We start from the raw sequence: 25,826 nt of genomic DNA, 5'->3' as shown, positions 1-25,826 counted from the left end.
CACACACATATATTTTAAATGTTTTTATGAATATTGCTAGCAACAAGTTGAAAATGGGAGAATATCTTCTTTCTAATGATGTCAACTTTATTTCTCAACTCTTAATATTGAGAAAATTACACTTATTGGAGGCAATTACACTCACTGGAGTATCTGACATAAGCTTTGAAAAAGCATCCGCATATAGGCTACCAGTGCGTCAAGTGCCGCTGGTAAGCCTTCTTGACTTGGACATACATTTTTGCCAACACATGGCTAACCTTTGTTTAACCAGCTAAACAGCTGCTCTTAGCGAAAATGTGTTTTGAGTTACCTTTCTAGCTAATGGGCTATGTTAGAGTTTACAGTTTTGTCCTCTGACGTCCTTGGGTAGGCAGAGGGAGTCTGGAAGGGCATCAAGGTCATCAAGGAATCAAGGAATCTATGGGTTGTCTGAGAATTTATAGCACGACCTTTGATGCTCCTTGGTTGGGGTCTGAGCAGATTATAAATTGCGATCGCAAACGTTATAAAATGGTGGTCCGATAGTCCAGGATTATGAGGAAGATTCACAACATTTATTCCATGGGACAAAACTAGGTTGTTGTTGTATAAATATATAAAATGTCTGACATTGTATTACCATTTGAACTTTGTTGTGCTTTTCAAAATGGTTGAAAGCACAATGATAACACATTTAGGTGATAACTAATCCAAAAATGAAACATTCATTTTCCATTGGAATTTGGTTGTGATTTTAGATGGTTTAAAGCATAGTGATAACACATTGGGAATTCAACAAACCTTTGGCTGTCTTTTCGAGTGGGTGAAAATAGGTTGGAATCTCATTGATCAACGTACAGCATCTACCAAATAAGATATTTCCCAATTACCCATGTTGATGTGACGTGGTGTGCCCAATGAGATAGCATTACCCATTGTGACTCCCCTGTGACTGTATTTTCTATTTAATCAACATTATGAAGATCTTTGTGTTTATCCATCCGATTATGGTTTTCATATGCCAACAGGCATAACAAAAAAACTTGAGTATGTGTTGTTCACTCCAGTTTTACCATGACTGAAAATAGCCCCAGAGGTCTACAGCGATTTGACCTGGCAGCCTCCATTTCTAAATGGTATAACTTATACCACAGGACCAAAATAGACTAATGACATCCAGCATGCATAGATTCTGTCTAGGAATGCAAGGATACATCTACTTTACGTATAGCCTATACTCACTTTACCTCAGAGATCTCCACCATATCAATATGCAGAACATTTGCAAAATCTATCAAAAATAAGGGCTCATGAATGATGACATTACAAGTAGGCGCACATTTACTTAAAAAAATAAATGTATGATGGACATGTATAAGGAAATCTACAAAACATTTTGTATGAGACAAATATTTTAAATGTTATTTTTTGGTGTTTCAAATTCATAATGAATTCATGTTGTTCCGTGTGTGTGCCCCCTCTACAGGGAATACAGTTTGAAGGCCTATAGGCTCCAAGGCCTACTGGGAGTGGCTGGAATGGCAGCACACACTAGTTTGACCATACCATGAAATGCTGACCATTCTGTTTTTTTTTTAGTTACACCTTTAATCAGAATGTCTCTTTATTTATTGACATTTCTGTAAATGTATTATTTTTTCCATTTAAATTCAACTCTGGACATATGTCAAGACTATAATTTCATCATTGTGGCTAAAGGATTAGGATGGAAATTGTATTGGGACAATTTAGCCACTACAACTGCAGCAGTTTAAAGGCAGATGCATCGTAACTGCAGCCAGTTCAGATGCATAATAAGTTAAATGGAGTAAGTGACCAGTTTAAGGTTTCCGTGTTGAAAATAAACCTTCTTGCATATTCAAGAATGTTGGATATCTGGGACATCCTTTCTTCCAGCCTTAGTCTCTAGGTGATCTTGTACAGTACAGGGGTCTATTCACTAGGCAGGCCAAAATGAGGAGGGACAAACCTGAACTTCTCCAATAAGACCTGTACATTTTTGTTGCAACTCGATTTTTGTGGCAAAAGGTTTTACTATGGTGTGCACTAATGAATACACCCCAGTACTACATCTACATTTATAATAATTAACTCTCTGCAATCCCGTCTGTCTAAAGTTCAAGTTCCAAAAGGTTTAGCTGATGTATGGGACCGGGAAGTATGACATACTTGCAGCAGAGGGTGCTTCATCTCAAGAGGGGAGTTTTCTACACACATACAGTGTGAAAGAAGAGCCACGCAAGACGTGCTGACAGTTTTAGGTTTAGTATCTATAGGCTAGTATAGATCACATTTTGCAAACTCAGCAATGAACAACTGACACTCATAATTCATCCTTTACCAACTGACAACTCCAGGCTAGTATTGGCATGTTTAATGTGTTTCACTGAGTAATGGAAACTGGTGGAACAGACATTCCTTGTGTAATCTTTCCAGGAGACTGTCTGTCAGTGGGTTCACAGTGAGTTCATGCTTATGTAACATGGTTCCCGGGTTCCCCTCTCCACTATCATGTTCATCTGGTTTCCTAGTACCCTAGGACTGGGGGGTGGGGGTTGCCATATAGGACTTGGTGCAGGTTTCAACATATTTCAAGCATGTGGCCTGCCCCACGCTTTTACACAGAGTGCAAATCATACCGTGACATTCAGGGGCCTCCATTTTTTCCATTGGACCTCCTCTGTGTGCATGTGAAAAAATGTATGGGCCTAATAGTAGATGTCATTTAACAGTAAAATGTTTTATTACCTTTTAATTTGTCATGAACACAACCAGCCATGACGTTCTTATTGTCAATCAAATCACTTCAACAAGAAGGCTACCTACACCTGTTCTTCCACTCCAAAATAAATCCAGCATCCAGAAAGTGTACAGCCTTGCAGCCTGAATTAAATGAAGCTTTTTGACGACAAAAAGGAGCTTTTCTGTAGAAAGAAATGTTTGGACACCTGAAAAGGGTTTGTGATAAAATAATTTATATGTTGAAAGATAATGATTAAATAATTCCACTCTGAAACCATATAATTGTATGAAATTGATTAGAATCATAAAACTATAATCTGATGGTGTGTAGTTTTAGTCAGAATTAGAACAAGGACCTTTTGTTCTTTTTTTAGTATGTATGTAAGCAGGGTGCAAGTGTGAAACAAATAAGAGGAGCTATCGACAGACAAGTTGTAATACTGTGTTACTTACTGTCTCCACCCGTGGAGGGGAGAAACTGTTAGCCTTGCAGAAAATTATGAAACATGTTGCAGATTAAATAATGTATCTGTATAGTAGAAAAAAACATCTTAGCTTAAGATTTGAACTTGTATGTATGTGCGTAGGATACCTACTGTTTGTGTGTGAAGGTATGTGCGTAAGGAGCCAGTATAAAATTGATGTTTTTGTATTTGGACGTCAGAACGTTCTCGTGAATAAACACTTTGATTTTTGTAAATTGGGACTCTTGTCTGTATCATTCAACCAGAATCTTACAAACTCTGGGTTGCAGACTGAGTAGATTGATTGAAGTTAATGAACATTGATAACAAAATTCTCATAACAGTTTGTAATACGGGACCAGAGAGAAGAAGGGAGATATCCCACTCACTGTTTATTTCTGGTTCAATGAAAGTCAATGAACTAAGTAGACCAGACCCAGCCAGTAATGCATTGGTGTCTATGGAAGACACACCCAGTAAAACAGACCAGAACAATCTTTATTTTTTATGGTAAAGGGCCTGAGTGAACCATCTTTGACAGGACTATCCAGGCATGACAAATGCAACCATGGAGAAAATGTTTTTAAACAGTGGGGGTGTTTCATTTGGAATAAGCTTTAATTTTAAGAATTCCCACTAGCAGTACAAATAGCATATATATATATATTTTTTTTTTTAAATCACAGACTGGTTAAATTAGAATTATTTGGAGACTCCCCCCAAAGTTAGATGTCTCATTGAGGCGGTCTGAGACCCCCCTGGGCCCTCCATAAATCACACTCTGCTTTTACATTAAGAAGAGGGTCTTCCTTGCATGAAGGAATCTTAGATTAGACCGAATGACTGAGCTTCAGAGTAACCCTTATGATATATCCATTGCCAGACATAACTGACCTGAGACAGGCGTTCACTATCTAAAACCCCCAGGGGAAGACTCCTACTACCCCAGAACAGTTGGTCATGTCTGTCTCTTTTGATAAGAGTTCTGCCAACTAGGTTTCAATTCTGTTATTTTTAGTTTGTTGACTCTGGTGTGCTCTTGTTTTTGACAGGAGGGGGTTGAATATTTTGATTCCGTGCCACCATGCCTAACAGGGTTCTATTGAAATCATGTTGGCATCTACCAATGGCAGCAATACAGTAGGCTTACATTTTAGTCATTTAGCAGACACTCTTTCCCAAATTGACTTTCAGGAGAAATAAGGGCACGTCGGCAGAATTTTCAGTCAGCAACTTTTCGGTTACTGGCCCAACGCTCTTAACTATTAAGCTACCTTCCGCCCCTCAGGTGAGGTACACAGTTGAATTCGGAAGTTTACATACACTTAGGTTGTAGTCATTAAAACTCGTTTTTCAACCACTCCACAAATTTCTTGTTGAAAAACTATAATTTTGGCAAGTCAGTTAGGACATCTACTTTTTGCATGACACGTAATTTTTCCAACAATTGTTTACAGATTATTTCACTTATAACTCACTGTATCACAACTCTAGTGGGTCAGAAGTTTACATACACTAAGTTGACTGTGCCTTTAAACAGCTTGGAAAATTCCAGAAAATGTCATGGCTTTAGAAGCTTCTGATTGACTCAAATGATGTCAGTTAGCCTATTGGAGGTGTACGTGTGGATGTATTTCAAGGCCTACCTTCAAACTCAGTGCCTCTTTGCTTGACATCATGGGAAAAATCAAAAGAAATCAGCCAAGACCTCAGAAACAAGTTGTAGACCTCCACAAGTCTGGTTCATCCTTGGGAGAAATTTCCAAACGCCTGAAGGTACCATTCATCTGTACAAACAATAGTACGCAAGTATAAACACCATGGGACCACGCAGCCGTCATACCGCTCAGGAAGGAGACGAGTTCTGTCTCCTAGAGATGAATGTACTTTGGTGAGAAAAGCGCAAAATCAATCCCAGAGCAACAGCAAAGGACCTTGTGAAGATGCTGGAGGAAATAGGTACAAAAGTATCTATATCCACAGTAAAATGAGTCCTATATCGACATAACCTGAAAGGCTGCTCAGCAAGGAAGAAGCCACTGCTCCAAAACCGCCATAAAAAAGCCAGACTACGGTTTGCAACTGCACATGGGGAGAAAGATCGTACTTTTTGGAGAAATGTCCTCTGGTCTGGTGAAATAAAAATAGAACTGTTTGGCCATGATGACCATCGTTATGTTTGGAGGAAAAAGGGGGAGGCTTGCAAGCCAAAGAACATCATCCCAACCGTGAAGCACGGGGGTGGCAGCATCATGTTGTGGGGGTGCTTTTCTGTAGGAGGGACTGGTGCACCTCACAAAATAGATGGCATCATGAGGTAGGAAAATGACGTGGATATATTGAAGCAACATCAAGACAGTCAGGAAGTTAAAGCTTGTTCACAAATGGGTCTTCCAAATGGACAATAACCCCAAGCATACTTCCAAAGTTGTGGCAAAATGGCTTGAGGACAACAAAGTCAAGGTATTGGAGTAGCCATCACAAAGCCCTGACCTCAATCCTATAGAAAATGTGTGGGCAGAACTGAAAAAGCGTGTGCAAGCAAGGAGGCCTACAAACCTGACTCAGTTACACCAGCTCTGTCAGGAGGAATGGGCCAAAAGTCACCCAACTTATTGTGGGAAACTTGTGGAAGGCTACCCGAAACAATTGACCCAAGTTTAAATTGTTTAAGGCAATGCTACCAAATACTGTTTGAGTGCATGTAAACTTCTGACCCACTGGGAATGTGATGAATAAAATACAAGTTGAAATAAATAATTATTATTCTGACATTTCATAGTCTTAAAATAAAATGGTGATCCTAACTGACCTAAGACAGGGAATTTTTATAGGATTAAATGTCAGGAATTGTGAAAAATTGAGTTTAGAATGCATTTGTCTAAGGTGTATGTAAACTTCTGACTTCAACTGTACATAAGATAACGCTTAGACTCCAGGCAAGTGCAGTACATTTTATGTAGGTTATAGGCCAGCAGGTTCAAGAGATAAGTTGTTCCAATGTATGCAGTGGGATATGGTTTGACTTCACATCGGCCACAGGGGCAGTGATACATCTGTCTATAAGGATCATCCAATCCCTTTCTGACAAGTCACAGGCTTCTATGTTCCAAGGGGAAATCCCTCATTTGTGCCATCAGGTGGTGAGATCCCATGGACTTTGTACTAACTGTTATCATGCAAAAAGGTATAGCTGAGTTAACCAGTGGTTCCCAAACTGTGGAGCATGGTGGTCCCCGCTCCACAACACCACCCACCAAGAGGAAAAAGGTATTTAAAAATGAAGTCAGTCCACCAGCTTTAAACTTACTCTTGAAAGTTATAATAGAATGCAAGAGGTGGAATTACAACATTGTGTAGTGCATCATCAGTCATTGCATACCTTCCAGAGCCATTTATAACATGTCAGATTAATGAGCCCAGGTCAGTTAATGGTTTTTAGAAGAAATTTTTTTTGCCGATAGTGACAAAAATGTGAACTCAAATATCACATGAATACACATTAGACATGGCAAAATGTATAGAATTGCAAGAAAATTTGCTTTAAAAAACACAAAATATTATTTGCACCCAAGATAAAATGTGTAGAATAAATAAGCTTTAAAACGTGCTAAATGTTCTCCACCAACAAGAGTGGTATGAACAGTTTGTCTCAAGAACTGTGCTTGTGCCCATAGAAATAGACATGGGGCATGCGCACAAAGGGGGCGCAGGATGTTCCCCAATACTGGAAGGAGTGAAAGGCTTGGGAACCCCTGGTGTAAAACACCATGTACACATCAGGGAGAATTTAAAAGAATAATAAAATCAGACATTGTGCTGGTGGCAATTGAGCATTGCAACATGTAAAAGTATGCTTGTTTTTTAATTGACGTTGCACAACGGTAATAAATATACAGAGAAAGACTGAAAAATAAAAGCAGTGAAGTGGTAGCTTAAATGCTTGTTAGTTAAGGCCTCAGGTGACATCTTAGCAGCAGCTCATAGTCTGTTTTATTTTCAATTATTGTCTATGGCAGATTACAATGGTAATCACAAATCAAGTCTGTCGATGCTTGTGTGTTCTGGTAACCCTGACTCGTCAGGAGAAATGTCCTTGTATTGCTCAATTTAAACTTTGGTTTAAAAGAGAGTTTAGTCTTACGAAATGCTCTAGTCTACAGCTCTTAAATTCACACAATGAAAAACAGTTTCCAATAATATACCAACGTTCTCTCACCCTCAAGTACATACATGACCAAAAGCATGTGGACACCTGCTCGTCGAACATCTCATTCCAAAATCATGGGCATTAATATGGTGTTGGTCCCCCCTTTGCTGCTATAACAGCCTCCACTCTTCTGGGAAGGCTTTCCACTAGATGTTGGAACATTGCTGCAGGGACTTGCTTCCATTCAGCCACAAGCGCATTAGTGAGATTGGGCACTGATGTTGGGCGATTAGGCCTGGCTTGCAGTCGGTGTTCCAATTCATCCCAAAGGTGTTCGATGGGGTTGAGGTCAAGTCTCTGTGCAAGCAAGTTCTTCCACAGAGATCGAGAAACCATTTCTGTACGGACCTCGCGTTGTGCACGGGGGCATTGTCATGTTGAAACATAGTTGGATGCACATAATTGTCTAGAATGTCATTGTATACTGTAGCGTTAAGATTTCCCTTCACTGGAACTAAGGGGCCTAACCAAACCATGAAAAACAGCCCCAGACCATTATTCCTCCTCCACCAAACTTTACAGTTGGCACTATAGATTGGGGCACATGGCATTCTCCTGGCATCCGCCAAACCCAGATTCGCCCGTTGGACTGCCAGATGGTGAAGTGTGATTTATCACTCCAGAGAACGTGTTTCCACTGCTCCAGTCCAATGGCGGCGAGCTTTACACAACTCCAGCCAACACTTCGCATTGCACAGGGTGATCTTAGGCACGTGTGCAACTGCTCGGCCATGGAAACCCATTTCATGAAGCTCCCAACGAACAGTTCTTGTGCTGACATTGCTTCCAGAGGCAGTTTGGAAAATGGTAGTGAGTGTTGCAACCGAGGATAGACGCGCTACAGCACTCGCGTTCTGTGAGCTTGTGTGGCCTATCACTTCGCGATTGAGACGTTGTTGCTCCTAGACGTTTCCATTTCACAACAACAGCACTTACAGTTGACCGGTGCAGCTCTAGCAGGGCAGAAATTTGACGAAATGACTTGTTGTAAAGGTGGCATCCTATCACGATGCCACGTTGAAAGTCGCGGAGCTCATCAGTAAGGCCATTGTACTGCCAATGTTTGTCTAAGGAGAATGCTCGGCTGTTAGCTCCATTTTATACACCTGTCAGCAACGGGTGTGGCTGAACTAGCCGAATCAACTAATTTGAAGGGTTGTCCACATACGTTTAGATAGATACACCAAACACACAATTAAAATGGTTTAAAAAGTACAAAACGTTTCCCTGTGTTACAATGCAGTTGGAAAGTATTCAGACCCCTTGATTTTCCCACATTGTTACAGCCTCATTCTAAAATTGATTAAATTGTTTTTTTTTCTCCATCAATCTACACACAATACCCCATAATAGCAAAACATTTAATTTTTCGCAAAATAAAAAATGTATATAAGTTCAGACCCTTTATTCAGTATATGGTTGAAGCACCTTCGGCAGCGATTACAGTCGAGTCTTCTTGGGGATGACGCTACAAGCTTGGCACACCTGTATTTGGGGAGTTTCTCCCATTAATCTCTGCAGATCCTCTCAAGCTCTGTCAGGTTGGATGGGGTGCACCGCTGCACAGCAATTTTCAGGTCTCTCCAGAGATGTTCGATCGGGTTCAAGTCCGGGCTCCGGCTGAGCCACTCAAGGACATTGAGACTTGTCCCGAATCCATTCCTGCATTGTCTTGGTTGTGTGCTTGGGGTCATTGTCCTGTTGTGAAGGTTCACCTTCAACCCAGTCTGAGGTCCTGAGCGCTCTGGACCAGGTTTTCATCAATGATCTCGCTGTACTTTACTCCGTTCATCTTTGCCTCGACCTGACCAGTCTTCCAGTCCCTGCGACTGAAAACCATCCCCACAGCATGAGGCTGTCACCACCATTCTTCACCGTAGGGATGGTGCCAGGTTTCCTCCAGACGTGACGCTTGGCATTCAGGCCTAACAGTTCAATCTTGGTTTTATCAGACCATATAATCTTGTTTCTCATGGTCCGAGAGTCCTTTAGGTGCCTTCTGGCAAACGCCAGTTAGGCTTTCATTTTCCTTTTACTGAGGAGTGTCTTCCGTTTGGCCATTCTACCATAAAGGCCTGATTGGTGGAGTGCTGCAGAGATGTTTGTACTTCTGGAAGGTTCTCCAATTTCCAGAGGAACTCTGACAGAGTGACCGTCGGGTTCTTGGTCACCTCCCTGACCAAAGCCTTCTCCCCCAATTGCTCAGTTTGGCCAGACGCCCAGCTCTAGGAAGAGTCTTCGTGGTTGCAAACTTCTTCCATTTAAGAATGATGGAGGCCACTTGGGAACCTTCAATACTGCAGACATTTTTTGGTACCCTTACCCAGATCTGTGCATAGACACAATCCTATCTCAGAGCTCTAAGATCAATTCCTTCGACCTCATGGCTTGGTTTTTGCTCTGACATGCACAGTCAACTGTGGGACCTTATATAGATGGGTGTGCCTTTCCAAATCATGTCCAATCAAGTTGTAGAAACATCTGAAGGATGATAAATGGAAACAGGTTGCACCGGAGGTCAATTTCAAGTCTCATCGCAAAGGGTCATAAATATTATGTAAATAAGGTACTTCAGTTATTTGGTTTATAAATTTGCAAATATTTATAAAATCACGTTTTTCGCTTTGTCATTATGGGGTATTGTGTGTAGATTGATTAAATAAAAAAATGGATAATCATTTTTAGAATAAGCCTGTAAAGTAACAAAATGTGGAAAAAGTGAAAGGGTCTGAATACTTTCCAAATGCACTGTATTTGTCATCGTATTCATTCACTGAAGTACCTCTTGATTAAGATCCATCCTCCAGATAATAAAATATATATATTTTTTAAGTATATATTTTTGGAGTATATACTGTATGGTATAATACTGTAGTTAAGTACTTTGTGGTGTTTGTTAAGTGAAAAGTTATCGATAGCAGCACCAGGGGAAAAAAAGAAGTAACTGTCGCCATGGTTACTTTCCGGGTTGTTCCTTGTCGGATTGCTCATCATTGGGTTGCTCTGCAGGTTGCTCCGCGGGTTGCTCCTCCGGGGGGTTGTCAAGCAGCTCAAACATGTCGTCAATGACCTGCCACAAGCAGTTGTCCAAAGGGAAGTCGTTGTCCACCAGGTTGACAAGGAAGTAGTTGTCGTGGATATACTTGATGATCATACGTGATGGGGACTCGTCTTCGTACAGCTTGGCCCACTGCTCGATCCACAGGGCAAAGGCCTCGTCCTATTAAAAGAAGGCGAGAACAATTAACTCAACACATTCCAGAAGGGGGGGGGGGGGGGGGGGTTCAGGCTTGTCGCTAAAGATTCATCTTTACAGCTCTGGTAACTGATACAGCTTGCTGGTGAAGTTACACACAAAATTCTGGTTTTGAAAAGGCTTCACGGGAGGTTGTTGTGTGAAACGCTCAAGCTCAAAAAGATGATGTGGAGGGTTCAAAACTGTACTTCATGTACCATACTCCACTAAAATGTTAGAGAACTAAATGACAACCATGCCACGAACTCATCTGAGTCATGGGCACAGTCCACAACCAGAAACAACCCCGAGCACCCTCCATCTTGCTGATAGGTGTTTTCACTGAACTGCTTACAACAAACCAGTTGCTGTATATCTACAAGTGCATAGGGGGTAATGTTCCTGGAAGGGGCCCAGTAGGTTAATGAGATGACCTTTGACCTTACCTTCCAGTACAAGAAGCTGACTGGATCCACCACGGTGGGCTGGACAATCTCCCTGCCGGGGAAGATACCCCATGTCACAGCGTTGGGTTGCATGTCATGGGCGTTCGTAGTATTCTGACCCTGTAGATGGATACAAATCAGCCAGCAGATCATTCTAGCAAACTGTTCCAATTCACAAAATATGTGTAGATGTAATGCCTGTAGTTGAGAACTTACGTGAACATTGACGATGTGGTAGTTGACGCGAGGCTCGTACTTCTTTAGCACTTTGAGGAGAGCGGTGACATTTTCGCTTGAGGTGAAAAATTCCAGATAAGCCTGTTGAATTTGTAAACGTGGCACAGTATAAGGTTCATGTCATTTCATGATTGGTATGCATGTGATACAAGAGCTGTTAAGTTTGAAAAACCTCCACTGTCGATCAACAATACCAAAAAAATACTGATTTATTCATGCTCTTTCATTTCTAGGAAAGATTGTGAATCAACCTACTCTCAATAACATGATAAAAAAGAAAAACTGACAGCCTTAATTTTGCTAAACCAGTAGTAATCATTGATAATTCTAATGGATTTATGGGTATTTCTAAATAGTGATCCAAGTGTACATCCCCCTGCCCACTCCTTTTACTAGGCCTACCTTATTCTTTTTGGGAAAACTTTACTTTAAGCATGCAGGTACAGTAATATAAGCATGTATGAGGCTTTAAATAATAAGACATAATTGGTCATCCCCACAACCAAACCACAGACGCCAAACTTTACCTTCTGGAAGACGTAGCCACCAGGGGGGCCCCAGCCCACGATGGGGTCTGAGGAGGGCTTGCCGTTGATGCTGGGCTGGGAGTTGATGGTGAGGACTCCCCTGCGGTTCACCTTGTCCAGCTCGTCCTTCAGCAGGTTGGTCTCCGGGGCCAGCGGGTCGTCATTCCACGGCAGACACATCACCTAGGAGAAGAGAGGTCAGGAGACGTCAGATGAGCAAAGTGCAAGTCAAGGGTTTAGGTTCTTGTTTTAAGTGGTTGTCATAATGCACATGGTTGTATTTATGAGGCGCCTCATGAAAGTTAACGTTTCGGGCTGTTTTCACTCCAAAGTGTAGAGGTCCGGATGTCACCTTGTGTCCAGCAACATTGGGCTGGGCCGTGATGTAACTGGTGAAGACCTCGTAGACGCTCTGCTCGCTGGTCAGCTCCTCGCCCCACATCTTCAGCAGGGCGTCCTTGGACGACTTACTCTTAAGGTAGAACAGGTAGTAATCGTTGAGTTCACCAAAGGCCGGAGAGGATGAGTTTCCCCTGAAATAACACAGAGCCAAGCTGACAAGACCTGGGAACATTGCCTGTTCACTGATTATACAGTACTTGTTCACGTTATACATCACTTAATGACATCACAGTATAGCTTGGCTCAGTCCAGTAGTGTGAAAAAGCCTTGAATGAACAACATCATTTACACCCAAAAACTAGCCACGGTGAGAAATTCTGACTTTTCAACGTTTTTCTCCAGTGTTGCTCACCATCGTCCATTGGGGAAGTCATCCCAGTCCTGTGTTCTGTAGATATAGCTCTTGGGTCTGGAGGCCCAGAAAATGGGCCGCACGTCCTCCACTTTGCGTTTGGGATGAGCGCTCACCGCCCAGGGGAGTGTCCGCCTGGCAATCCAAGTAGACCCCAAACCCTCCATCAGTACTAGGAACAGGCAAGACGGCGCACATTCCATTCTAACACCTAGCCAGTTAGAAATCACTTCACATGGTGAAATCTTTGTTAAATGTTCCAGGACTAATGAAAGTGCGGTAATACACACACAATTACAAATGGTACCCACACTATGTGTGAAAACGTGACATCTCAGAAGTCAAACATGCCATTCGTTTTAGGGTTTCCCCCTAAATACTGGGTAAGCTAAATCAAGCGCAACCCAAAGTATTTGAAAGATATCCAATCTAGGGCAATTGACAGACCTGGGGTCCTCGATCCACAGACCCAGCTGCCGCAGTACCTCCATGGTGGCTACCTCGCGGTTCAGCGTGTAGAAGTGGAGGCCCGGCACCTCGCCGCTCTCCAGCAGCACGCGGCACATGCCCACAGCCTGCTCAATGCCGTAGTTGCGGATGGCCGCATCGTTGTCCTTGATGGGCTCGATGACACGCATGATCTCCTCAGGCACCTCCAGCTTGGACAGCTTGACCAGCTGCCTCAGAGACTGGTAGCCCTGGAAAACCACAAATCCTACTGGTTCAGGTACTGACAGAAAAACAAAATGTAAAGAACAAATGATGTCTCCATGCAACTGATATACTCTCACATGGCAAAGACACACTTAAGACAATGAAAAAGTACAAATTACACACATCACAGTGGGAGTGTTACATTTCTGTATTGACTGGCATCAATGTAGAATTGATTAAAATTTCCAGGGGGGTCCAAGGACAATGGTCCAATGAGAAAATTTGTGTTTTGAATCACACTGAATGTACTTGGTAATTTGTTACACCTTTGCTATCATATTAGAAAGACTGTTCTGTTCAAAAAGACTACCCCTCCCTTTAAACATTTGACAAATGTAGCCTTTGACTACACACAAACATTACATGTTTTGTCATTTAGCAGACGCTCTTATCCAGAGCAACTTACAGTAGTTAGTGCATTTATTTACACACACACACACCCCCCTCAGTTTAGGCCCATATCCAACAGTACCTGGATAGGGAAGATGCCTGGTAGGATGGGGCAGGTGATTCCTATGGCCCTGCAGTCTCTGACAAACTTGAGGAAGGTGTCAGCCCGGAAAAAGAGCTGGGTGATGATGAAGTCGGCGCCAGCGTCCACTTTCTCCTTCAGATGTCTCAGGTCCTCGTCGTAGCTCTCCGCCTCCGGGTGGCCAGTGGGGTAGCCTGCCACAATGAAAGGGTTTTAATGCTCAGTGTGTGTGTGTGTTTGAGGTCACATTTGTGACCAGTTTCAAGAAGTTAGGCATACATGTCACTACCTCACAGGAGATGCATTTTACAAAAAAAGTTTTTTTGTGCAGAATTGCCTTCTGGAACATGTGAACTTTCATGTGCCTCATTAACAAACTTGTATGCCATCTGTAAATAAGATGTTTTTATTACAAGCCTATTTGGTTTAGCCACGGAAAAATACAGGAACTTTCCCGCTAGCCATGATTGGCTGAGATAGTGGATGGGCTGGACATGCCCGAGAGATGAGTTCGTATTGTCTGCCATGTAGCATGCTTCGGTCTATAACATGAGTTGCTCAGTATGTGTGGATAATCCTTTCTACCGTGGCATTTTTTGAAAGATAATGAAGAAGTGAAAGTGTTGCATTGCTGCCCTGAAGTTAATAGCACCATCGACAAAGATCAGCAGGAAAGTTGTGATGGACTACTTTTTGGAGGACATGCCATGCTGTCTCTATAGGACTCTGAAAATGAATCAGAAGAAAAAAATCATTGAAGTCTTCCCCCATCACTGTCATCAGAAGAAACGTCAATTAACAGTATTGTCACAGAAGAAGTTGACAGAGTTTTGAAATCAGTGGAATGCACGGTGGAAGCAGAGAGAGATGATTCCCAAATGCGGAGAGTCGAAAAGATAACAGGAGGCTGTTATACAACACACCCGTCTCTGGATGACATTGTCAAACTAAGGGCAGGGCAACCATGGCATCGATGACAGAGGGAGAAGCGTTCATCCATGTATACAGGTAGCGACAATTTTCAGATATTAGTTACTCATTTTGTCAGAAAGCCATTTTTCATTGCAAGTTAAAGCCTACTGTTAGCTAGCTAACGTTAGCTGGCTGGCTAGCTAACGTTGTGTATGATCTGTGTAGTAATATTAGTCATATCTCAGAAAGCCAATTGCATGGCTAGTTATAACCTAATGTTAGCTAGCTAACATTCAAACTAGTTGGTTAGCTTTCGCTACATGCATGGTATTATGAGTTGAGATTATGGTTCATTGTTTAGCTAGCTAGACGTCTTAACAAATTTTCCACTATGCATTTAACTGTACCGTTTACATCTTCAGCATCTTGTGCATGTGACAAACATATTTTTTTGATGTTTGTGTTTACCAGAGACCGTAATGTGAAGAAAAACATGACCTGCACCAAAGTCAGATTAGGATTTTATTTCACCTTTATTTAACCAAGTAGGCCAGTTGAAAACAAGTTCTCATTTACAACTGCAACCTGGCCAAGATAAAGCAAAGCGACTCAAACAGAGTTACAGCATATAGGCCAAGGACTAGATAATGCATTTTTAATACTACTTTCCCACTTTAGTCTTGAAATCTTTGGTTGTTAACTACACTAGCGTATTCACTCTATTTAGCACATGGTCTCAAGTGAATCCTTAAAGAGATGGGTGGGGCTAACGTTTGTGAACGATGATGAATCGGCGTAGACAAAGAGCTCTCCAGTATGTGTACCAAAACTGTCAGATGGCCAGTTTTTCAAAAGTGGGGTTACAAGTTCATCAACTTTCAAAGCAGAATTACTTTCCCTTTTCCCCTCAACCGCAGTGTATGATATACAATTGTCTACTTCTCAGTCTCTACTTTTATACAATGTAAAAAAAATAAAACACATCTCAAAATGTTGCTACATAGGACTGAATCCAGGTGGTGGGTCACATTATACCAACTTGTAGCACTAAAATGGTTTTTGGGGTGATAAAATGCTCACATCGTATCAGTAGGTACAACAGCCTACTTTAAAGTCTTTCACAAATTACCTGACATAAGGATATAATTACAATAGGATGACGCGTTGTAAAAAAATAAATACATTCTGCTTCAAACGTACCTGCAACACAGATGTCAAAGTAGTCGTCAAACTCGCAGCGTATGTGTTTGACTAGGTCTGTGGCGTAGTTGAAGCCCGCTTCTTCCTCTTCCCAGTCAGCCCCCATGGGATCTATAAAGAGATCATGAAAACATTGTATTTAAATGGGAATTTGTCACTATGAGTCCTAGCTAGTTAGCCAAGACTCGTCATCTCAATGAGTAAAACCTGGATAAATAAGGTTCACTCAGACTCTGCGATATGTGACCACGAGCATAAATGCAAACCAAAAATATTGAAGAGTGAATGATGCAAGAGGCTCCAATGCAAGTGACAGGACGTGACCTTGGGCAGCAATGTGAACCACAGATCTTGCCGAGTGAGAGTGACGCAACAGGCTGCAATCATGCATTCAAACAGAAACTTATCTCCAAAATATCAGGGTGACCCTCAAAACACCAACATTCCTACAAATGGACCAACCTTGCTGTGTAGAAGTTGTCCCTAGGATCAGCTCACCCTCCCCAAATCCTAACCTTAACAATTAAAGTGGAACTGACAGCGTTTTAGCAACATTAAATCTTATTCAAATCTGTTCATGTTATGCTTTTTTTGGTACTATTCTGAGAAGTGAGCACTTTGATATGTTCATTTTTCACAATGTTTGAAATTGACAGTAAGGCATGTGTGAAAATTCTATAGCAATATAGAGTAGGAAAGCGGCCGTTCGTTTGACAATTAATAAGGTACTTAAGTAAATAAAATGTCAGTCTTGTTCAGGAGCCAATCAGAGCTACAGTAGGCCTATATACAAATAAGTATTTTGCCACATGGCCTGCCATCATTCACTTTGAACTGGACTGTTTGTCTAACGGCAGTAGCAACAGTGTGACTTTAGATCATTAGAAAGTGTTCACAAAAAGCCACACAATACACCTGAATGGATTAGTAGACTGGTCGATTGAGATTTTAGTAATGCCCACACACATTCAAAAGTTTGGGGTCACTTAGAAATGTCCTTGTTTTTGAAAGAAAAGCACATTTTTTGGTCCATTAAAATATATTTTTTTAGAAATACAGTGCAGACATTGTTAATCTTGTAATTGACTATTGTAGTTGAAACGGCAGATTTTTTATTGAATATCTACATAGACCCATTATCAGCAACCACCACTCCTGTGTTCCAATGGTACGTTGTGTTAGCTAATCCAACTTTATCATTTTAAAAGGCTAATTGATCATTAGAAAACCATTTTGCAATCATGTTAGCACAGCTGAAAACTGTTGTCCTGATTAAAGAAATCATAAAACGGGCCTTCTTTAGACTAGTTGAGTATCTGGAGCATCTGCATTTGTGGGTTTGATTACAGGCTCAAGATGGCAAGAAACAAAGACCTTTCTTCTGAAACTCGTCAGTCTATTCTCATTCTGAGAAATGAAGACTATTGCATGCGAGAAATTGCCAAGAAACTGAAGATCTCGTACAACGCTGTGTACTACTCCCTTCACAGAACAGCGTAAACTGGCTCTAACCAGAATAGAAAGAGGAGTGGGAGGCCCCGGTGCACAACTGAGCAAGAGGACAAGTATTTTAGAGTGTCTAGTTTGACAAACAGACACCTCACAAGTCCTCAACTGGCAGCTTCATTAAATAGTACTCGCAAAACACCAGTCTCAACATCAACAGTGAAGAGGCAACTCTGGGATGCTGGCCTTCTAGGCAGTTCCTTTGTCCAGTGTCTGTTATTTTGCCCATCTTAATCTTTTCTTTTTATTGGCCAGTCTGAGATATGGCTTTTTCTTTGCTACTCTGCCTAGAAGGCCAGCATCCCGGAGTCGCCTGTTCACCGTTGACCTTGAGACTGGTGTTTTGCGGAGTGCTGCAGAGATGGGAGAACCATCCAGAAGGACATTATTTTATAGACATGCACAGCATTTAATACATTTGTAGGTTTCTGTCCAAAACATTGAGTCATTGCAATTGAAACAGTGTATCCTGAAGGGCTAGAGGCAGTAAACAGTAAATCACAGCTGGCCTGGTATACAAACTGATGGCAATATTTGTTGGACTACCAAGAATAGTATTGGTGAATTAGCTAATTAATCATGCATTGAGCTGCATCCATCTATTATGCCAAAAATGCCTTACATGGAATTTTGAGTGAAATAGAACCACATTTTTTAAACTTCTAATAAAGTCAGTTTTGTAGCATAAACTACAAATTTGATATTTTTGACTGATATGAATGTCTGTTTCAGAGCTGCAAAGTAATTAAAACGCTGTCAGTTCCACTTTAAGAAAAAAAAGTGAAAACTGACCTTAGAACTGGGTCTAGGTACTATGTCACCCTAGTCCATGCCAAAAGGCCCTACCTCCTCTTAGAGCCATGATGTTCTTCAGGCCAAGGTGTTTGGCTTTGCTCAGGTACCCAGTGATCTTCTCTTTGGTCTGGTTGCAGCAGGTCAGGTGCAGGATGCTCTCCAGGCCACAGTAGTTGACCGCTGTGCTGGCGATCATCATGGAGGAGGTCTCCTTGTCCGAACCCGGGTCCCCCGCCGGATGCCAGGTAACATCTATGAACAGGGGCCCCCCTGAGCCCATGCGATCAAATCTGAATTGGAATAAATGGGAGGAAAATTTGCATTGATTAGCAGGTGATACATTTCAACCTTTGATAGTTTAACTCAAAACTAAGTGTTTAGTTACTAGAACAAGCCAAAGCCAAAGTTTCTGCTACATACCTAGAGATGAGGTTGACAGCTCCACTTGCAGTACGAGGGGGGAAGAACTCCAGGGAAAACCAGTGGTCGCCCGACTCCGTCCGGCGGCGCATCTTGTCCCGTAGCCTGTCCGTGCGGTCGGTGTCCAACACGGGCGTCGAGGAGCGAGAGCTTTCCTTGGAACTCTCGCAACCGCTGTTGCTCGCGCCACTTGAGTCGCTTTTGCTGCATGTTCGCCATGTGTCTTCGACTCTCTGCACTTGATTCACCATGCTGCTACAGCCAAAAACAGTGTTTGAAGTTTGGGAGTCAAACTATCACGAGTTGGCTTACACTTTCGCTCGCACACGGGCGAAAACATGTGAAACTGAAAGACACGCTAGCCAGCATGTATTACTGTTAGCTAGCTAACGTTATCCACTGAAAAGAATAAACAAAGCAGCTAACGTTACAAAGATAATGTTAGCTAGCTAGTTAACGTGAGCAATCATGCACAACATTCGGTAACAAATGCATAACTAACTTACCTGTTTCTCTCAATTCTTCCACAAATTATTCTGCAGGCGTAACGTTAGCTAAATATTCTCACGGGCTCGCCTCTGCTATGTGAGCTGCTACAACGTGTGACTGGTCTTATATTCCTCGTCCTGTTCCACCGTCTGGGCAAAGGGGGAGATAGCCGATTAAACGAAACTCCATGAATTACAATGGAGTTGAGAGGTACAGGAGTACTGGAGCTCCGGCATCACATAATGAAGTGTTTTTTTTCAGTGCTCAAACAATAGCCCAATTACACACGAGTCACGACATTGTTATGTGTGCTATTCTTTGGGTGCTTAAATAAGTCGTTTTAAAACAAAAATACAATTTTATGTGAGGTCAGAGCTCCAGTCCGCTCACACTACTTACCGCACAACTGCATCGTAATCGTTGAGTTTAGTTGGCTAAAAGGGGGAGACAGACGATGACTATGAAAAAATACGCCTCGATCACACAAAGTGTTTTGACGTTTTGGTATACCAGAAGTACATACATGTCCAATGGAATGCTGCGTTTGCCTTGCACCATTGTGTTGCAGTGCGTTATGTGTGGTGCATAGTTGGATTTATCGAACGTATACATCACGTTGTGTGCATGGATGGAATGACAGAAATGGTAGCAGATGTTGCATATCATTTTTACACTGTAGGTGTGATCGAGCCGTTAGACAGCTCTGCACATGTTAATGTCAACATATTTGAATTACTAACCAAATATGGAGTTTGGCTGAGCAATTATCTGTTTGGCTGAGCAATTATCTTAATTTACTGCCGTCACGCCCGGTATGTACTTCCAAAAAAGGTATAAATAATGATGTACAAGCAACCGAAAAAATGTGTTGTCCGTGATTATGTAGTGTTTTTGACCAAGTGCACATGCGCCAAATCCACAAAATCACTCATTATTGACAGGTAGGCTGATCCAGCAGCAGTATAGTCAAAAACAGCAGTATGAGCATGAAGGTAGGCAGAAACTGCTCCTGAAAACGTGTCAGTTTGTCACTTTCACGAGGTTGGAGTAATGTTTAACTACTTAAGACATTAGACAGTACCAGTGGCGATTTTAGCATGAATCTTGGTTGCGCAACAAAAAAAGTCTGATGCATGCCAGCAAAGCCACTACACAACACAACACAACACGAAACAATACATTAATTGCACTATAACGGTGCCAAACGGTGCCCACAAGCTGTTAAGGCCTACATAAAGCTGTCCCAACAGCAGAGTCACAACACCTTACCACTGCTAAACCTGGCTTTCAGCGGAGCCTTGTCTGGCAGCGGAAAACAGTTCATTCAGCCTCATTTACTGCCTTAAAAAAACAGCTGATATGGCAGACTTGCTCTACTGACAATTGAGCTGTACAAATTATGGCATAAGGGGACGACAAGCGGATAAGAGGCATTCCGTAATTTCGATTAAGACAACAATGAGCAAACGATGAAGGACGTTGTCAACATAATAATTTGTTCTGCACTTTACAGCGACAGAATTTAGAACATGGGCCATTCTTACAATGTACTCCCTGTACCAGTCAGAACCGTAGGATAAATAAATGGGACACATAAACAGACAATGAAATATCTTACAATATTCAATGATTACATGTCTCTAAAACAGATTATAGGCTATTTGTGCACCACCAAGTTAGAACAGTAGGCGAAATTAAGAGGTGACAATAGACCAAATGATTAGGGCGAGGCACATTGAACGCCGTTTGGCGTTCTGAGAAGATTTGGCATGGGACCTCAGATCCTCAAAATGCACCATCGAGAGCATCCTGACGGGTTGCATCACTGCCTGGTATGGCAAGGCACTACAGAGGGTAGTGCGAACGACCCAGTACATCACTGGGGCCAAGATTCCTGCCATCCAGGACCTCTATACCAGGCGGTGTCAGAGGAAGGCCCAAAACATTGTCAAAGACCCCAGCCACCCTAGTCATAGACTGTTCTCTCTGCTACCGCATGGCAAGTGGTACCGGGGGGCCAAGTCTAGGTCCAAGAGGCTTCTAAACAGCTTCAACCCCCAAGCCATAAGGCTCCTGAACATCTAATGAAATGGCTACCTAGACTATTTGCATCCCCCCCCCCCCCCCCCCCCCTTTTACACTGCTGCTACTCTCTGTTGTTATCATCTATGCATAGTCACTTTAATAACTTATTACCTCAACTAACCGGTGCCCCCGCACATTGACTCTGTAACGGTACCCCCTGTATATAGTCTCGCTATTGTTATTTTACTGCTGCTCTTTAATTACTTGTTACTTTTATTTCTTATTCTTATTGGTCTTTTTTTTTAAACTGCATTGTTGGTTAGGGGCTCGTAAGTAAGCATTTCACCGTAAGGTCTACACCGGTTGTATTTGGTGCATGTGACTAATAACATTAGATTTGATTTGATTTGACTTGATGACAACTGATGATGACTGCTGGCTAAGACTTTGAAAGTAAGATGTTGACATGATCAGTCCAATCAAAGCTACTGTAGATATAATGTGATTTGATGTCATTCTGACCAATGACCTCGAGCCTTCTTGGATGGGCACTTCTAATATAACTCTATGGCAGAAGCCAAGGGGCTAACATTTGAGCTCTAACCTTAGACTTGGCGATAATGTACTGTCCGATGAGTGACAGAAAACTGAGCCATTCAGGCGCAACACTCTGTATTTTCTGCTGGCTAGCCCCACCACCACAGAAAGCACTGAGCTAGGCTGAAACACCTGCATTTTGGAGCTGCCTTACTCAAGAAAGCAAAAAAGAGACCATGTTTGTATGTGGCTTTATTAACTCAATTGCATTTTTTAAATATATTTGTTTACATTGTTTGCAAACTGATATGGAACAGTGGAATAGCGATACTAAGTGCAGGGATTTATTTAAAGTACAGAGGAAAGTCCGGGAGGGGAGGACGGCAGGAAGGGACAGAAGAGAGGAGGCTATTTTTACAAGATTAAGGGTGGGACACATCAGGTTGAATAAGACCTTAAATGTGATAGGAAAGCATCCAACAGGAAAGTGTGATTATTGCCTGGAAACAGAGACCGTGGAACATGTATTGCTACCATGTGGGCAGTATCAGAGGGAAAGAGAGATGCTGAGATCTAGTATGAGGGAGAAGGGGATACAGTAAATGAGTTAAGAGTATTTTGAGCAGTACGTTATTAGATATTGTCTCAAATATTTTGTTATCTTTTTTAAGAGCAAAGTGGTGGAAGGTCGACTTGAGTTTCTCCCTGTCTCTGGCCAACACTCCAGTACAGTAGGTGGCGGTAATGCTCCATAACGTTGGATGCCAGCTGCTAATAAACCCCACCGAATAAGTACTTTTTCGTAAACTACTCCCTCCGGTCTTTATTCATCACATGACATTGTGGGAAGTGTGGTGCTGAAGAGACAACAGCGAAGATGGCGAGCTGTGGGAATTGCTTATGTTGTCAATGCTGCTGCAGGGATGAAGAGACCCGCACACCCGAGGAACTGGTATGAGAACATTTGCATAATGTGTTGAAATGCCTAAATTTGCTAAATATTTTGTGCGAGATTTCCAAGAAAAACTAAGCCTGTGTCCTGACTTCTTCACCATGGCTGGAGAAAGCTAAACCCTCTTCTGTTGTGATGTTCTCATACGCTAAACATTTATGCACGCATGACTTAGTCGCTTTGGATAAACGCATCTGTTAAAAATGGCATATATTATTATATAATAGAAGTTTAGCTTGCTAGTTATATTGTATGATAGCTAGATAAATGAATACATATTGAGTTAGACTATGTTTGCTATATAGCTGTCGGAATAGCAATAGGCTGAATAAATGTTTTGGGGAAATTTGTACTGAGTCAAACTAAACAACATGGCAGCTAGCTAGCTGACAGTGGTTAGAAACTATGCTGATTAGTAGCCACTGGCACTACACTAGCTTGATGCTTGGCAAGCACGACCCATTCCATTTATCAAGAAACATTGCATGATCATGATGTTCATCGTTTAAGAGGCCCTTGTCAAACACCCAATTGGACAGTTTGACAAGGGGGCACTAGTTGTCTGAAGAAGTGTATGTTGAAAGAGAGTTAAAACATCTAGCTGTTAATTCCCCTCAAACTATTCACAGCCTTGCATGATGACTCAGGAAGAAACCTCAGCAACAGCTTGCTCTTTTGTTGGGGGTATTACTTATGTGGCACTATGTGTAGTAAGTGCCTTCTAATGAGGACTGGAAAGCAGTACTGCAATAACCTTATTTGTCAGACATAGTTCTGCATTGTTTTTTAAAATTATGTATGCATAGGGCCTAATGTCAATGTCACATTCTTCAACCTTCTCATTTCCAGACTATTCTTGGGGAAACTCAAGATGAGGAGGATGTGATCCTTCCAAGGAAAGATTATGAGGTGAGAAAGTCCCTTAGAAGCAGATGAACGTCAAGATGTTGGCTTGACAATGGAGTCGGCAAGAGCACAACCAGATCTGGAACCAGGCTAGCTCTTGACCACATCTGTTGCCAGAGTACCATTGAAATCTGTCTCGTCAGATAAAGATACTAGAAAATCTATATAATTAAACACACTCTGACTCATCTCCAAATGATTCTCTCTCTATCTTTTGGCAGAGCCTGGATTATGACAGGTGCATCAATGAACCATATGTTGAAGTTCTGGAGGGAATGAACACTAAGGTATACTAAGAAATTAAACGTTGTATTGTTTAAGTGATAAATACATGTTTTAAGTTAGTTACAAAGTTGTTACTTAGTGATTAAAATGTTAAAGTTTTTTTTGCAGTTAATTTCCACAAACTGCATATTGAAATTGTGCTGGGTTGGTCTATATTTACATTTATTCTAACATGGGTACTCCTATCACATATTAGAAAGCCCAAAAGTATGAAGCTGTGAGGTGGATGCTGGTGTTTGCAATTGGAGTTTCAGTAGTCCTGGTAAGTGCCATCATTTTCTATCCTGCATGTAGAATCAGACATGCTGATTTTTGGTTAGCTTACATACCGGTAAGCAAAAAACAATGACGCTCTGTACATCCTCTGGAAATAATGTATGACGAAGGTATGGACGATGCCAAGTGCTACTGCCAAATGGCTGCATTCATTAGAAAATGCACATTCAATTCTTGACACTATTTTCTTTTCTTTCAGGTGGGCCTTTTCGTGAACTTTTTTGTAAGGCTATGTATCTATTTTTGGAAGATGGAATATTTCACTCAAAAACTTAAATATTTCAAATGAATCATGTCTTTCTGATATTGAACATGCATGACAGTTTTCATAATTCCCAAATCAACATATTAGTTAGTTTAGAGTAGTGAGGTGTGTGACAGACAGGGTTTTTCCTTAGCCAGTGTTTGCTAGCTGTGGAGGAGTGCAGTGAGAAAGGCTGCCTGACACTGTCGCTTTTTGAGCTGCTGGCCTTCAACATGACCTTCATCTTCATCGCCAGTGTGTTGGTCCTCATCGAGGTAAGACCGATCTACACAAATACCTAACATGTCCTTTCATGCTATTATTATGCTATTACAGTCGACTCCTGAAAAATGCAGGGGCTTGGGACTGTTGGGATGGCGTGCACTAAACCAAAGCATGCAGTTATCAGAAGCAATTAAAAAGGGACGACCAAACTATAGCGCACTTCAAAAGAGCTGGCACTTATCTGAAGTGCACTAATCAGTAGTCTGCCTGTACTGACCATACCCTCATTTTCAGAAGTAATGTGCATGCTCATAATCCCTCTGACAATACGCTTATTTACAAAACTGCTGTTTTTTTCAAACTGTGGGATAGTTCTTTACATTTTATTTGCTTGTTTAGTGGTATCATATTAGAATTGTCCCAACTCCTACTGAACGTCCCTGTCCTGTGTCATTTAGCCTGTAGCTGCAGGCTCGGGAATCCCCGAGATCAAGAGCTACCTGAACGGAGTAAAGATATCCGGAATAGTCCGACTACGTACTTTACTCTGCAAGGCCATCGGAGGTACTACAACATAGATGGAACTGGGTCGTATTCACTAGGCACCAAACGGACTGCAACAGACTACCTGAACTTGTCCAATAGAACAGTTATTATTTGTTTTATGTTGCAAAACATTTTGCTACGGTGTGGATTAATGAATACGACCCTGACTTTCCAGATGCAAACATTATAGGATTAAACTAAAAGGAATCCAGTACCAATGCATCTGTTCCGCCTCTGACTACGTGTTTGATTCTTCAGGTCTGTTTGTGGTGAAGGAGGGTCCAATGATCCACAGCGGAGCCATCGAGGGAGCCGGCCTACCTCAGTTTCAGAGCATCACTTTCAAGAAGATCAACTTTGACTTCCCCTACTTCCACAGTGACCGGTACAGGGACTCACTCTACTAGTGTAAAGTGCTAATAGCGCAGTAGTTCATCATTATAAGTTAAATGTCTGTGCTTAATCTTTATTACAAGGACAAGCAGGACTTTGTGTCGGCGGGGGCTGCGGCCGGGGTGGCTGCTGCGTTTGGGGCACCTATAGGGGGCACCCTCTTCAGCCTGGAGGAAGGCTCCTCTTTCTGGAACCAGGCACTCACCTGAAAGTGGTAGGTTTGACGGACACGCATACATACGTACACACGCAGGCAATTTTTCTGCTAGTTGAAGTCATTGTAAGTCAGTTGCTGCTCTGAGGTACCCCTC

The 25,826-nt window shown here is 41.9% G+C and overlaps 1 protein-coding gene and 1 pseudogene across 2 annotated transcripts; one reads left to right on the top strand and one right to left on the bottom strand.

The window, feature by feature from the left end:
• Window positions 1–7,032: 7,032 nt before the first annotated feature.
• Window positions 7,033–19,379, bottom strand: LOC139557238 (methylenetetrahydrofolate reductase (NADPH)-like). Of its 2 annotated transcripts, none has more exons than XM_071371769.1 (12): window positions 19,144–19,379; window positions 18,638–18,889; window positions 18,269–18,507; window positions 15,917–16,027; window positions 13,805–13,998; window positions 13,066–13,316; window positions 12,619–12,753; window positions 12,217–12,397; window positions 11,865–12,047; window positions 11,317–11,418; window positions 11,101–11,220; window positions 7,033–10,639 (listed from the first exon to the last, which is right to left on the bottom strand). In XM_071371769.1, the coding sequence occupies exons 2-12, from the start codon at window positions 18,886–18,888 to the stop codon at window positions 10,376–10,378; spliced, it is 2,031 nt and encodes a 676-aa protein (XP_071227870.1). In that variant the 5' UTR covers window position 18,889; window positions 19,144–19,379; the 3' UTR covers window positions 7,033–10,375. The 2 variants fall into 2 exon arrangements, with proteins under 2 accessions (XP_071227870.1, XP_071227869.1); XM_071371768.1 differs by having other exon boundaries at window positions 18,638–18,892; window positions 19,144–19,378.
• A 3,147-nt stretch (window positions 19,380–22,526) lies between these two features.
• Window positions 22,527–25,826, top strand: part of LOC139557991 (H(+)/Cl(-) exchange transporter 6-like) — a 45,713-nt pseudogene continuing 42,413 nt past the window's right edge.

This window comes from Salvelinus alpinus, chromosome 28 (genome assembly GCF_045679555.1).
Source record: "Salvelinus alpinus chromosome 28, SLU_Salpinus.1, whole genome shotgun sequence".
NCBI lineage: Eukaryota > Metazoa > Chordata > Actinopteri > Salmoniformes > Salmonidae > Salvelinus > Salvelinus alpinus.
This window is presented reverse-complemented; position numbering and strand designations above follow the sequence as displayed.